At 37.0% G+C, this 16,256-nt stretch overlaps 2 protein-coding genes across 2 annotated transcripts; one reads left to right on the plus strand and one right to left on the minus strand.

The window, feature by feature from the left end:
* Window positions 1-2,257: 2,257 nt before the first annotated feature.
* Window positions 2,258-5,056, plus strand: LOC146168522 (serine/arginine-rich splicing factor 1-like). The gene is made up of 4 exons (XM_083388871.1): window positions 2,258-2,497; window positions 3,568-3,752; window positions 4,130-4,302; window positions 4,574-5,056. The coding sequence occupies exons 1-4, from the start codon at window positions 2,325-2,327 to the stop codon at window positions 4,766-4,768; spliced, it is 726 nt and encodes a 241-aa protein (XP_083244997.1). The 5' UTR covers window positions 2,258-2,324; the 3' UTR covers window positions 4,769-5,056.
* A 1,766-nt stretch (window positions 5,057-6,822) lies between these two features.
* Window positions 6,823-14,631, minus strand: LOC146168523 (uncharacterized). Its single transcript, XM_083388893.1, has 5 exons — window positions 14,512-14,631; window positions 13,705-13,867; window positions 8,867-8,959; window positions 8,112-8,252; window positions 6,823-7,353 (listed from the first exon to the last, which is right to left on the minus strand). The coding sequence occupies exons 2-5, from the start codon at window positions 13,805-13,807 to the stop codon at window positions 7,199-7,201; spliced, it is 492 nt and encodes a 163-aa protein (XP_083245019.1). The 5' UTR covers window positions 13,808-13,867; window positions 14,512-14,631; the 3' UTR covers window positions 6,823-7,198.
* Between the last annotated feature and the right edge of the window lie 1,625 nt (window positions 14,632-16,256).

The raw sequence follows: 16,256 nt of genomic DNA on the forward strand, positions 1-16,256 counted from the left end.
TCAAACTTTCGTAGATTTTATCTCAGTTATGTTTAACTTCACCCGAAATGCCAACTTTAAATATCGGCTATACAGCTTGTGAAACATTCTTCCTGTACAAATCTCATCTGTGTGGCATTCACCAAACAGCAATATCTTACTTTCAATCGCCTTGTTTTTTATGAAATATATCTTTTGACGAGTTTGCCGCTCTTTTTGTTCTATCATCTGACGAAGCAACAACGACCGTCCTATACTTATTTGGTTCGGTTACTGATTAACTATGTGCTTTCTGTGTACATTGTAAGACGTGACGTATAGTGACGAGAAAAGAGTAAACTAAAGTCCTTTCACAGGAGAGTTTATCTGCGTAAAAACGTACATGCTTCGGTTCGATACTTCCAAATCTAAAGTTTTAAATAGGTTATGTGTTTTTTGACGTCATGCATTCTTAAACACCTGGATGAGATTAAAGTCAGACCAGTAATACCCTATAGCATCTATTTAGGACAGGTCAATAAGTAATGAATACCACACTGTTACAACAGTTCAAACAATGTTGGCCTATATTTTATCAAAATAACAATGTGTATCAAATATTTAGGCTGTAATTAATTAAGCTTTTTCATTTCTTTTTTCATAGTAAAAACTAACATCAACGCATCATATGGCAAGTAAATTTTTATGTGTAAAAATTCAGACAAATAACCCAATTTTATAAAAAAATGCTTAATTAAAACACTTCATTTTAACCCAAAGTAATTTGTCCAATAGACTCAAGTCAAGTCAAGTCACTTGTCCAAAACACTTAGAGCAAGTCAAGCAGTTTTGCCTAAAATATCTAAGTCAAGTCAATACATTTGAAAACAGTGACTTAAGTGCACTTAACTTAGAAAAAAGCCTATGTCACTATAAGCACGTAGCAGAAAACAATTTTGGTTACATAAACTTGCTGGAACGACAAACGAATGACAAAAAATATTTTTCAACCTTGCTTTTCAACAAAATCTAGAAAAACACTTATCTATTTTTATATTTCCTGCGCTAGTCGCATGCAGAGGCTTATATTTAGCCTAATCACACCACTGAATGGTTTCAACATAAGACTATAATATTTAATCATTAACACTTTTAGTCAATCATTTACCAGACTTAAGGTTATGTTTTAGACTTTATGCATTGGCGTAGCCAGAGAAGTGCCAAAAGGTCCATGCTCTCCGAAATTTTCAAATATTGTAACTTAGCCTAGGCCTACTCTTAATAATTTGTTTTGTAGCAGTTAGAGCAGTACCACAACAGTCGATCACATGCGTTATTGGCCCGCGGTCTTATTTTATTCGCCCGCGATCAAATCGACCGGCCACACAGTAGGCTACATTTGTTTCCTCTGATGCTTTAATTACCGGTACCCGCCAAAAACCTTTTTTTTATTTTATGTCCATTTTAACTAAAACACAATTTTTTTTTGCGCTTCGCGCAAATATTCTTGGTTTCATGGTATGTTTTGTATTTGCCAATGCATGGAAAAGGCACCCTGTAATATTTTCACCTATTTTGTGTCCACAGCCAATTAGAGCTGTGTGGACTCCGATACCCAACAAAATACAATTTATGCCAAATTATCTGTTTACTGCAATTTTTACAGCCTTGGAATAGGGCCAAAATATCGTAATGAATACCTATTCAACTTTTTTGACAATATATTAACTAATCTAAGTTTTCTGCAGAGCTTTGTAACTTTTTACGTGTTTACGGTATAGTCATTTAGGGGGAGAGTAAAATATGGCGCTAATCTTTTTATATGCTTAATGCGTTGAGTGAACTTCCAAGGTAAACGTTGGTGAACGAAAACTAATAAACGATAATTTTTTTTTGCGCGGTTCGCTCCATTAACTTAGATTGTGCAGCATAATTGCATAGAAGTTGTTTCTAGAACAGCACGTTTCTTTGGATTTAAACTAGTATTGGACGTAAAATGGCGTAACATGTCAACCTAAACTTAAATCTGGATACGCTATTGCAACTTTGGTCCGCCAAATAAAACGAATTGCATCTGATGATCCTTGACACAGGCTGTTTAGAAATATGCTGTTTCTATGGTGTTTACCCACAATCCTTGGCGCATATCTTTTCGTGACGTTTCAAAGACTCGAAGCAGCCTTTTCGCGTCGACGCTTGTTTTATGTTGGTTGTTCACCGATGTTGTGATGTATTTGTACGATTTTAGTGAAACTTGCTTGTGCTGACTTTTAGTTTTCAAACGTATCAAAGTAGTTATTTACATTTTTATGTTAAATAGGTTTTACTTTCTACTGCAAATATTAAAACTGTAACAATTAGCAACAATGGGAAGCCGCGCAGGATCAACAGATTGCCGCATTTATGTCGGAAATCTGCCGCCCGACATTCGTGAACAAGAGCTAGATGATATGTTTTACAAATATGGCAGCATTCGCCATATTGATTTAAAGAATACCCGTGGTGCACCATTTGCTTTTATTGACTACGAAGATTGCCGGTAATTTGTTTGTTAACATAATATAAACTTGAATTTTACGTTTTTCCTATCCTGAAACAACTGGGTAAAGGTTGTAATGTATTAACTGAATAGTTAAATATATGTTTACCGTGTGGATAGCTTGTTGATTGCATTGGCTGTAAATTGTGATTTCTCTGTTTTCTGTAATATTTACACATTTAAAACATAATTTGTATTGTACAACAAATCTCACAGTCAGTAAACAATTGTTTTTTCATATTTGAAAAAAAGAGCCTGGGACCAAAGTATGAATTTTCAAGTTGGTTACCCAGCTGAAAAGTATTTTTGCAATCCCTGTTAACAATAAACTGCTTTTGCATATGTGTATATTTACACCACAATTTTGCCTAGGGATAAATTATGGAACTAATCTAAGCATTTTTAATTATTTTAATAAATTCTAATCCGGAACCATCAAAGCACTATTTATAATAAAAAAATAAACGAGGAAATCCTCACACAGATTTGTTAGTATACTGAAAAAACGCTTTAATCAGTAATTATATGTATTGTGTTTTATTTTCATATTATGTAAGGTTACTACTACACTGAGTGGATAATAAGAGTGTCTAAAGTTTAGTTTTTCTTACTAAAATATATTTTTTGGGGGATTAAATTTCACAATATTATTTTAAATTGCGATTTGCTTAACTAAATTTATTGAGCAATTTTATTTTACTCTTAAAAGTCGGATTTAATGGAAGGAAATGGATTGGAGGCTTTGGAATAAGAGAAATAGGAATTATGGAAAAAGCCAAACGGTGTACTTTGGAAGGATTTGGAGTAGTGGAGCACTAGGAACCCACTTTTAATAGCACAAAAGTTAATTGGGAACCAAAACCGCACATTTGTTGTTGTCATGTTATTCTGTTGTCTAAACAAATAAAAAAATTATTTTAGAAAACTTTGTTACTAATAAGAGTCATTACCAAGAAGTAAATTTACTGGAGAGATTGAGTTAAACTATTTTTGTATGAGTTATACTGTGTACACACTACTAATACAGTCTGATGTAAACTACATTACCTTACTCTAAATGAATTAAACAGAGATGCGGATGATGCTGTCAGAGCTCGTAACAACTACAACTTCGATGGTTATCGCCTTAAAGTAGAGCGACCTCGCAGCTCTGCTGGCTTCTCCGGTGGTGGTGGTGGTGGTGGTAGGTCCAGTTATGTCCGTGGTCGACCTGGACCTCCATCGAAGAGAACTGAGTACAGAGTTGTTGTTGAAGGTAAAGAACGCTTCCATAGAGTTTCAACCCAAAACTGACTAGTATTTGCATTTTTGCATTAGTTTATTTATAAATATAAGTACTTAAATTTGGAGGACAAAACCTTCAAGCTATAGCTACAGGTTTAGCAAGATGGGGTGTTGGACTCACTGTGACTCAAACAGTTCGAGAACCCTAGATTTATATAATCATTGATTTGCTATTGGGATTATCAAAATGTAAATCAACTAGTTAAAACAGTGGGATCCAAGTTTGCAATGTTGTACGCTTTAAAAATAGTTACATTTTTTTAGTTTATTGCAATCATTGTTATCTTATAACTGACAGACTTTTTTGTTAAAATAAAAAATTGCTGACTTGCTTATCTCTGTTACCAGGACTCCCTGCAAGTGGAAGCTGGCAAGATTTAAAGGACCACATGAGAGAGGCTGGAGACGTGTGCTACTCTGATGTCTACCGGGATGGCACCGGTGTTGTGGAGTTCATGAGTAAAGATGATATGAAGTTTGCCATCAAGCATTTGGATGACACCAAATTTCGATCTCATGAGGTGCGTTTTACGTTTTTTACTTCGATGGTCGGCAATATTTTAAAAAGCTGTTGCTGTTATTTTTTTGATCTCTAAATGCATTTTTTAAGTATCAGAGTAACTTGGTTATTTTTACAAAATAATAATGTTTTATGGCTTAAAGCTCTATATCAGTAATCCTAATTCGCAATGGTTTACATTTTCATCAAACCTTACCTGGAAGTAAAGTTGACTTTCTCTTCGTCGGACTTTTTTCGTTTAATCATTTCACCATAACCGATACCCTTTACAGGGCGAGACCGCCTACATCCGCGTTCGTGGCGAGGGAAGAGGCCGCAGCCCGAGTCCGCGTCGTGCATCTCGCTCTTTCAGCAGAAGTCGAAGCCGGAGCAGAGGACGAAACCGCAAGTCGCCATCTTATTCGCCGCGCCGATCGCTCTCAAGATCCCCGCGTCGTTCCCGATCCCGTTCACGTTCAAGGTCCTAAACGCAGCGGCTTCTGCACCTGGGCGACGCTGTTGTTACCTTTTTCCCCGATTGAGAAAACATTTTCTTGCTTTTACCAACACTGCATGTAAAACGGAGAGGACACTCTACTTCTGTTGTTTGGGTGCGTGGATTTAACCGCCCCTCCTATCATAAGACCACAATTAAAATTTTAAACATGACCAACGAACTCCACTGGATGTCAGTTGTTGATTACTAAATGATTTTTAACCTTAACTAACATCTGTGCGTTATACTAAAGTCGTTAAAAATAAAATTTGTTAATTGCTTTATGTTTCACGCTTGTTTTGCAACAGTTTATTAAACCACAGTCAACTTGCTTAGAAATAAAGTAAGTTAACAAAAAAAAAATGTGTCCTTGAAGGAAATATGTAAAGTCGTAATAAAAGTACATGAAATTACAGTTTAACTGGCGAATAATTACGATCATGAATAGGGAGATTTTTTTAACATAGAAATTATTTTTTTATAGAAAAATACATCGTTTTCAACAATATTCTTATACGAAACACCATAGCAGTATGTATGCAACACTTGACTCAGTTAAAATGTGGAACGGTGCAATTCCATATTAACTTTTGATGAAATGTTAAAGTATTTCTTTCAATAAACAGTAATCAAGTCTTAATGAATTCTAATTAATTTATATCTATCCGAGCTATACGCTGATAAGGGGAACACATAGTAAGATCTACAAAGTGACAATATCTATTTAGAATATCTGTCATATCATAAAACCAACAAAATATTAAAGCCAAATACTCAGTAATAACCACGACAAAATAAGGCCTAGCTTGTGCATTGCACAATTACACATAAAGCAGAGGTTCTTAAATTGTGAAGCGCATCATATAATTTTTAAAACTACTTTTTGCCGTGACTGACACACAATATTTTATACAAACCACTTAATGCGCGGGTGGGCAACCTTCGGCCGGCGGCCAAATGCGACCGGCAGAGCGAAAATTATGTAGCCCACAACAGGCTTTTAGTTTTATGCACGCGATACGAATATAGGCTACTCTGACGTCGACGAGTTGTTTTAAGGCCAATTTGAACAAAACGTGTTTATCGGACAATTATTATCAATCTTTATATCAGCAAATCGAATAAGAAATGGAGTAATAATTCTGTTTGATATGTTCTCGCTTACTTGCAAATTGCTCAAGGAGGCCTACGTGACCTGTCAAGTGTCAACACTCATGGATGTAAAATTAGTATTTGTTATACGTACGGTACGTGGATAAGATTTAGTTTGCCAACAATTCACGTAAGGTGAATCTGGTCGATGAGAAATACGTTTTGGCCCACGGTATAATCCGCATACAAGTATTAGGCCAGTGGGCTGATCCGGATACATATTAGGCTGTTGGTTTAATGTTGCACACCCGGACTTGATAATATAAATCGTATTTTCCTGTTTCTTATATTCTGTTACAGTGACTTGAATGTGACAGAATAGGATACTTATAGGCTACTATACAAATTGTACGATACCATATCTAGCAATAATTTGGCGAATCTCTTATGAACGAATGCGTGACGCCTTCTTTTAGATACAAGATTTGCCAATGTAAAGTAAACAGAAGTGCCGTTTTCTGTTAATTTTGGTTTTGAACGCTTTTACACAATGATAAGTAACAACATTTTGACTCATTTCTGTGGTATTTACCTCGGAAGGGTTAAAATTTCCTAAAACTTAGGTAATTTCTCATATATAATAGGCATACAAGGATATGAAGTAAAAAATAATAGAAAAATATTTAAAACGAAACTAGGCATTTTTACCTCTCGCAACATTAGGGGGGCAAAACTATAGAAACGGAGGTAACTTTATTAATAATAACTTCTTTACGAAAAAAAAAGAATAAATTAAGTGTCAGACACTATTTTTATTTGAATGAGCTTGTTTGACAACGACCATTGGCAATTAACCTTTCTTGCAAAACCGCACCATACACAACTAACATGTACGCTACGACGGGTAACATACACTTAGGCCTGCTAATAATAACTACACACCTTTTATGGGGATTAGATTTTTTGTTAAATTTATTGCGGTTAAAGGTAAAGGTGTACTACATATAACAGACATGGGTAAAATGATTAAAAACACAATTTAATCAGTAACGTTTACGATAATTATTTGCTCACGGAAACAAATCCGATCATTTTCTGGGGGAAACTCGATCCATGATAAAAACAATAAAATCTTACGCTACACGAAAGGCACAACATTAGTTTTAGTTAAAGGAGCTATACAAATCACAATATAAGTAAGCTGCGGCGACCAGTAAAGAGTAATAAAGCGAAATTCAAAATGCGTTTTAAGAATTGGCTTTTCATCAAACAAGATCTAAAATCGTTCGGCTAAAAATTGTTGCAACTTGAGTTGTGCTTCCTTGGTATTCTATTCCTTGCTGGTGAATTCAGCGTGGACCATAAGTGCACCGGCAATGAGAGAAAAGGGGAACGATGCCCATCCCAAACCGTACGAATATCCCCACGACGGATTGGCAGACGAGATGTTGGTGAATAAACCGAGACAAGTCACGCCAAAAAAGGCTGCAAAACAAAGAATTGTTTTTATTAGAAAACACCTGACGCATTAAATGTGGTAAAAATTATTATTAACGTTTACAAAGCATCACCCATATTTTGTGGCGTAAGTATACAGTACACGTTTAATTTTAATATTTATTATAAACAAAACTAAACGTTGTTGATTTGGCCGAATGGTGTAGAGCAGTGGTTCTCAACCTTTTAGCTTACGGACCGGTAAAATTGTAAAACAAGTTTTGCGGACCGGTGAACCTTCAAAAATCAAATTCAACCCAAAATGTAATTACGACAAAAGTATATGCAACTTTAAAGCAAAGAATGGAAACGTCAATTTAAAAGCAATTTGCTGCTGTCTTTTTAATATCATACGCGTTTCAAGTGTTTCATTGAAGTTTTTCACCTATAGGTTTTAAAGCTTAGAGTCCTAGACGAGTTGTAGCCTAACACTTCCACTATTGTGACGAACAATAAAGTCCAAAGTAGACCATTAACTCTATGTTGCGTCACAATGCAGCAAATTACGGAAAAAAAGTTCTACACTTGATGGACAAGCTTTTAACATCTTGCATTTTGCAACTAAGATATAAAATTGTAATATATTTGGCGGACCGGCAGGAAAGTTGATGCGGACCGTCACCGGCGGTTGAGAACCACTGGTGTAGAGAGCTTCAGAAACTATAAGGCTTCAAGCAACAAAGCACATTTACGGATTTTGCTATCCAGTGAAAATACTTTTGATGATTTAAAAGTCATTGACTTACCTCCCATAAGAAAAAAAGTAGCCATGATGGATGCGGAGATACTCTTCTTTGATAGGGCACCTCTGACCACGCTTGCAATTGTAAAAACGAACCCGAGAAACACCATGGCTACTGCCAACACTCCAAAGCCACGAACCATTTCTAAATTGGATAATTTGGAAAAGGCAGGGTTACCGTCTACTGAGACCAAAAGATCAGCACACTGTTCTGCGGCGTAATTGTTTATCACTGGTAGTTGTTAATACACGCTTTTTACGTTATGCTTCTATAGAGCAGGGGTGTACAACCTTTCAGCTTTTGACGGCTGGATTAATAGTCTGTATGTTTCTAATATTTGGTGTAAAGTTTGTTTGGTGTAGATTGGCAAAACTATCAATTTTAACAAACTGGACACTGGAAACATAAGGGCAGCTTATTGTTAAAAACACCGACATTTATATTTTCATTTAACAGAAATCTCACTTTATATATATCATCAAATGCCGATTTTCTTGGGTTTAAAATTTCAATGTGGTCAAGTTTTGAATGGGCTTATTTATGTTTTGCAAGATAAGTAGCCTAGTCGCTCTAAAAGATAAAGCTTTTTTACGAAAAGTAATAAGTCAGTTTTATGCTGCTTTGCAATAGAAAGCTTGTTATTTGTGGGCCTCCGTTTTTCTATTATCTTTATATATTTAACGGCAATCGACATTATATCCAACATCTTTATGAGTTTTATAATAACTTTGTCGATCCTTTAATAACAAACTTCTCACCGTAGTTTCTGTATTTCCTGTCTTGTCCAACAGAGAAGTTGACACATTCATTATTGCCGGTACAGAATTGCCACAAGCCAGTAGTGCTGGAACCTACAAAACAAGCACATGTTTCTTTATAAGGAAACATTTATTAGCATTATTTTCGTATGATTTTTAGATTATTTCTAAACATGTCAAAGAACATCGAATAACGAAATAAAACCATCGGGTAGGCTCCAATGTGGTATTACGTTCTTTTGAAAAGTATTAGTGGGGAAATGCACAATTATTGTTACTGTTTGTAAACGATTGTTTTTAGCTACGGCGGACTTAAGTGCAGATAACAATTTCGGTATCTGCTTAAGCGCACTGTTTGCTAGGAATCAATTAATTTGTTTTCCTAAAGTTGTAAGAACTGTGTGACAAAACTGTTAATATTTTCGTAATTTTACCGCTTCGCTCCACTTAAACGTTTGCGTCTGGCAGATTTAAAACACGTTAACTTATGTTGTAAATGTCGGCGAAACAGGGACGTGCAGTCAGGGGAGGCAGGTGAGGCAGTACCAACATCTGGCAAAGCAAAAGATATATCAAGCAAAAGTTAAATCTCTACCGCAAATTTCACGCTTCTATACTTAAGCGTGTTTAATTTATTTTTTATTTCTGTTACGTTATTTATATTAAGCGTTCACGCGGTCAAAATCATTAAAATACCCTAAGAGAGGCAGCGCCAATCTGTGCCCCTCTTCAGATCACAAAAGTGCCATACACTGCATTATGCGTGCCTTTTTCTTTCGCCAATTCTCTCGGAAAACATGATGAACGATTTAGCTATGATTTGAGGCATGCCGACGTCCGCGCTATGAAACCTTTTTTGTCGAGCTTGAATGCCGCATAGTGCGTGTACATTGACTTCTTGTAGTGTAAAGCTCTAAAGTTGAAGTCATAAATATAGGCAGACCTGTTGCAAATTTATAAGTTTTGTATCAGACGACTGGACAAAAACAATAACACGCAACTGCACAACTTTCAAAGAGCTTGGTAAAAAAGGAGTGGATGTGTGGCTGTCATAGGCGTAGCCAGGGGAGCCATGGCCACTCAAAAATTAATAAATATTGTACTCTTAATACTAATTTGTTTTGCAGCTTTTATGAGCAGTATCCTACCACAACAGTTGATCACAGGCATGCCACACCTTCAATTGTCATGTACTGTTACGTCATAAACGATGTAGTCATTATTGCGTTTGCTAAGTTAGTACAGTTTTACTACTTTTCAGTCATTTTTGTTTTTGCTTTTTGAATGATTTTTAAGTATTGCGCTAAAACTCAGTCAGTTGCTGCTCGAAACGGTTTGCTAGCTATTTTTTTTGGTTTTCAATACGCAGTTCATACAATGGCAAAAGCTAAACAAAAAAAGTTCGAACTTTTTTATTTTTAGTTGTACGATACCGTTTTTGTGGTTGTTAAAGAAAAATGTGACTCGAAAAAAGTTTTCACCGCACGTCACTGCTGCGAAAAATAGGGATATTTCTATAGGCAGTAGTGCAGCTACGATGGTTTGTAAGAAGCATAGGCGTAGCCAGGGGGGTTGGGGGTACTTAGGGGCCATGCCCCACCCCAAAATTGATAGATATTTCACTCTTAATAATTTGTTTTTTTTAGCATTTGTGAGCAGTACCACAACAGTCGATCACAGGCAAGCCACACCTTCAATTGTCATGCACTGTTACGTCACAAACGATGTAGTTAATATTACGTTTGCTATACATTAATGTAGTTTTACTACTTTTAAACAGTTTTTGCCCTTTGAATGTTTTTTGAGTATTGCGTTAACTCTCAGTCAGTTGCTGCTCGAAACAGTTTGCTAACATTGTTATTTGTGTTCGTTACGGCAGTTACAAATGACAAAAGTCAAAAGCTAAACAAAAAAGTTCAAACTTTTTGGCCCCCCAAAATTTTTCGCCTGGCTACGGCACTGGTAAGCAAGGCAGTGATTGCCTCTTGTTAACAATGTGAAATATTTTTTCTTGGCTGAACAAAGCTATTAAAAAATCAATTAAAACGTCATACTCGCATTTGGAAGCCAAGTGGCCGTGATAACGAATGCAGCATGGCAAGCGTCCACGCGTTACTCCATCTAAATAGCACAGTCCTTGTTGCAGTTTTGTCTTCAATTTTAAGATTTTATACCAAAAGAGTAAAAAATCTAAAATGGGGATATGGCACGATGCCACCCTAAAAACTGTTAAGTATATACGTGATATAAGAATCAGTAAAGACATTTCTGCGCGATTTGAACACAGAGTACGTAAAAGCAATATGCCCGGCTCATGGGCGCCCCCCCCCCCTGGAATTTCAAAATGCGATTATTAGTATTATTATAAGTGTAATATGTATTACTTATGAAGGTTAAAAATATTATACATTATTCATTGCCCCCAGTGGCGCATCCAGGGGGCGGGAGTTCTTACCCCCTTTTTGTAAGTGATATTATCGTTTTTTGTTCGTTTTTGTCATGGTTTAACAAATTGTTCGAAGCGGTGTGCTTTTTAAGTAATTGGGTCACGCGTCTTAATCTAATGCGAAACCAAAATCGAGTGCAAAACGCCGTTTTTCGTCTTTTGTTTGGTCGACCGTAAACGCTGGAAGTTTTTCTCTTTCGTTATTTGTTTAGGTTGACTGATCGGTGTGTATTCGACAATTGACAACGCTAAGTCAAACCTTCTTTATTTTTTTCTCGCTGAAAAACGTCGAGTTATACGCAATATGTTCCTCGCTGTTCGGTCTGTGCGCTAATATCCAATGTTGGTGTAACATCGACATTTGTTTAACTGAAGCACATTTAAGGAGGTATAATGGTGACTGTCGTGCGCGTTTCGAAGTCTCCATTTTTAAGTAATGATGGTTAACGCAAAATTATGCTCTTTAGGCATACTCTAAGACAGGGGTCGGCAACCTTTCGAACGCAGTATGCCAATTTATGAATAATGTCAAAATATGAACAACTCGCGTGCCAAACATTTTTCTATGTTTGGTTTCGCGCAATCAGGGATGCGGAGTTGGTTAAAAACAACCCGACTCCGACTCAGTCTCTGTATTTCACCAATTTACGTAACTAAATTAATGTGGATACTCCGCAATCCACTCATAGGGTCATGGCAATTTACAGTTTGCTGCCTATCAGTAACGAAGTTTGGTATTGCGCATGCGCACACGTCGGACTCTGGTAGCTTCACCTGGTCCCCTCGGGTCCCGAGTCCGACTCAGCAGCCCTGCTGTGATTTGACATCTAATTTACGTATATTTTTTAAATGTACTTCGATGCTTTTAAGCCGATACCTAGAAGTGTTAACTATCGGTTTCGCTTTTTGGTTGGTTTCTCAGTCGCACACAAACACACGTCTTTACTTTTAATGTAGAACAGTGGTTGTCAAAGCTGCTATCTTTTTAGCATACGGACCGGTGGACCTTCAAAAATTAAAATCAACCCAAAATGTAATTATAACAAAAATATGCAACTTAGGCAAATAACGAAAACTCCAATGCAATGAGAAATTTGCTGCTGTCTTTTTGATATCATACGTGTTATCCGTGGTTCTATTGAAGTTTTTCACGTACAACTGGTCTTAAAGTTTAAGACTTAAACAAGTTGTAGCCTACTTTTAAAAAGTTGGGCACAACACTTGCAGCATTGGTACGTACGATAAAGTCCAAAGTAGACCATTAACTCTACGTTACGTCAAAATGCTGCAAATAACGGAACTGGCTAAGTTCTAAATTTGATGGACAAAAAGCCGTCTTCAACATTTTGCTTTTTGTAATATATTTATATTTTATATTTGGCGGACCGGCAAGAAAGTTGACGCGGACCGGCGGTTGAGAACCAATGATGTAAAATGCTCTGCTTTATCGTAGTAAACGTTACGCCAAAGTGGGGCATTGTGACATAATACAAACGGTTAGTGGTAAACAACAAGTATAACGCCTACAAAAAGTAATTTAAAATACAACAGTTAAGACACTTATTTGTGACACGAACTGGCAATGTGTGCAACGATTTAGTTAGCGCTAGTGTTAGTGATGTAATGGTTGCACTTTCTTAAGGTGATATAACGTGCGCGTTAAATCAATTGGCGTGCCATGCAAAAACATCTCGCGTGCCAAAAGTGGCACGCGTGCCAGGGGTTGCCGACCCCTGCTCTAAGACCACGTGCTAAGTGTGCAATGGACACAACTTATTTCCCCTCAACCGCAGCTTGTAATTTAGCTGACTTGGCACACAGCTTGGCGCAGATGTTGCGCTAATCGTGGCATAATAACACCCGGAAAAAAACATCTTCGTTTAGTAGGTGGTGAAAGTTGCAGGTGACGAAAGAAGTGCTTGTAATTTATCGCTCGTTCCGTTCATGGAACTGAAAACTGCGCTGCTGATAGTCGAATTATGTGTGATTCTACCAAAATTAATCACACCTATTTCACGGTCTTGGTTTGTTTTTTTTGCCTGAAGTTAAAACGATTGCACACCGTGATTTCGCAGCTGGCGCCTGACAGGATTGTCGATGACGCACGTGGTCGCTTTTGCTGGACGTATTTGGCTGTTTCTGATTATTTTTTTTATCACGTCTTGCAATCACCATTCTATGACGTCATACTGTCACTGTTTTATGACGTCAGTATTCATTAACGTCAGACGAAAAATACGGGAATTCCCTAAGTTGAAAATTCAGGACCCCCCTTTTTGATTTTCTGGTTACGCCCCTGGTTGCCCCCTCCTTGAAAAGTTTCTGCGGGCGCCCCTGGCCCGGCTTTATTAGAGAAGTTTTTATTCTTAAATTTCGAAAACATGGAACTTACTTTCAACCAGCCAATTGTTTGTGCAAATCGCAACGAGAATAAACACGAAGCTGATGAGGCCCAGGCCAGCAGCGGCTGCACACACAATCGTGGATTTTCCCATCTCGGTGGTTCTTTTCAGTCGAGCTCAAACGACGAATAACAATGGTCTTGCGTGGGGAATCTGAATTGAAACACGTTAGTCGCCAGACTGGATTCAAAGCCTTTTTATTCAAGCACAATCGCGGTTTTGTAGAAAGTTTTAAGGTAAAACCTCGTTTTATAAACTTAAATATATATTGACCGGCGTTCATTTAATAAATTCATTTAACTCGAATAAAATGTGTAAGAAAACCAAATATATTGGTTATTTTTAGCTGCAATCCTGTTTTGACTTGGATAAAGTTTTCAAAGATTGAGCGTCTGCCAAAATAGTTTTCACACTTTCTATAAAGATTTTTGCATCTCTCATTTTATGAGGGACTTAATCTGTATGTCTTGAGAAAAAAACGTTAAAACATTTTTTTGAAATAATACTTAATATTTATTCTCCAACCCATTGTATCGTTTAACTGTTATTACGCAATTACCGTAACAACAGGTCGTACAGTGTAAATAAGCATTTTTACACACGGCTTTTGAATTGTACAAAATAACAGTAAGTACGTACTAAATGTATTCCAACTTGCCAATTGCCAGCAACATAACAAATACAATTTACTTTTTTAAATACCTAATTTTATCAGCTTCAGCCATAACGTTTAATAGGTATTAATTTTTTTAAATTCCTCGTCTAAGCTTCGTAAAACTGAACCTAATACAACTTACCAAGGTTTAGGTGGTGTACAAACTGTTTCGCTGGGATCCGCCCTTAAAGTTGCTCGGCTGCTGTATTTGATGGAACAAAGCGAAAATGAGAAAAGAAAGAGCCGAGATTGTGAAGAGGCAGTAAGACACGCCTGACTAAATCGAGCGTGCCCTCAGGTTGCGAAAAACACGACGTGTTTCACGGCCGGGCGATTCAACTGAAAGCGCTTGGCGTTCTGAGCCTCGGGTTACGAAAGTGTTGAGTGGTAGACCCGAAAAGGCAAAAATTACAAAGCGAGCTCGAAGTCAAAATACGCGTTCTCCAAATACAAGGTTTTTCCAATTGACAAAACGGTAAAATAACTATGAAAAGCTTCGAAGGGATTTGAAAAACGTCGTTAGTTGAAAGTTGCCAAATTAAATGTTTTGCGTCATTATGGAAACAGGATAATTGCCGTTTGAAATTCATAGATTTTTTATTTCGGTTGTTGTAGGCTAAAAACTGCCAGTTGAATACTGCTTCCATATAGATTTAATGTCTGCGCGATAATAAAAACATAATTTTTGGCGGTTCAAGTTGCAAAATAGTTATATCAAGACTATGGTGACAACCTTAAACTTTTTCTTGACCGTGATTATTGTTACAAATTGCCGTTGGGAAACTTTAATACATGTTTAGCGAAAATTACGTAAATAATGTTTAGGACCCCGGAAAGCATATGCATGAAACTCGTGTCAACTTTCACAAACATGCCCAAAAATAAAAAAGTTTCTCAATCAACAGTCCCTAAATTTATTTTAAATTGGTACTTGGCAATGTAGAAGGTTTAGGCCTATGTTATTTTTAGTCTTAAGCAAAAACACGCAGCTTGGTCTACAATCCTGTGTGAAAAATGGGATGAAGGGCTATTAAAGGCCCACTACGTAAAACCACTATACGAAAACTGTGGCGGATTCAGGATATTTGATTTTATCCCGGGCGTCTTGATTGCCACAACACTGCCATGCCATAATGTAAAACATACTAAATAACGAAAAAAATTTACGCGCCAAGCGCGAAAAAAATACCGGTAGTTCGAATGGCTCTAAGTAGCACATTTGGTACGTGGGCCTTTCCAAGATGAGCCAATTTAAAAATTCTATTCCACAAAAAATTAAAATAAAGTGCAATGAATGTGCAGGGCTAAACTGAATTAGTTTAAAGACTGATGCTGGTTTCTGCTAAGATTGAATCCGAGTTCGTTTGTTAAGGTTGATTAAAAGGTTGCGTGTTCCAACAGCTTGGTATTGAACGTATCTTTATTGAATCACATCAGAACGGCAATCAACTTACAGGAATAGGTTAAGGTCCATGGACAGTACTAACAGTCCCGCATAATAACTTCTGTCAGTTACATTATTCTAGTTGAGTCAGTTGAGCCATTGTCCAGTTGCATTCAGTTCAGTTAAGTTGGTTTCGTTAAGTCTCGTTTGGCTTTTGTACACATCGCCTGGCCATAGAATCGTTTAGCATAGGCGTGTTAACGGAATGCAAATAACATCTTCGTGTTACTTAACGAGGTCACTGTTTTATGGTTACAGGACTGCGTTTGCGTCACGTCATAAAATTGGTTATAAAACTTAGTTTCGAATATTAACAACAAATAATAAGACGACCCCTACAAATGTACGGCATTCACGCGGCCCACAACTAAATGATAACACCGAGCTATTCAAAAGTAACTCACGGCCCACTAAAAATTGCTCTGCGGCCCACAGTTTGCCGA

The sequence above is a fragment of the Ascidiella aspersa genome, chromosome 1 (genome assembly GCF_963924565.1).
Source record: "Ascidiella aspersa chromosome 1, kaAscAspe10.2, whole genome shotgun sequence".
Classification (NCBI taxonomy): domain Eukaryota; kingdom Metazoa; phylum Chordata; class Ascidiacea; order Phlebobranchia; family Ascidiidae; genus Ascidiella; species Ascidiella aspersa.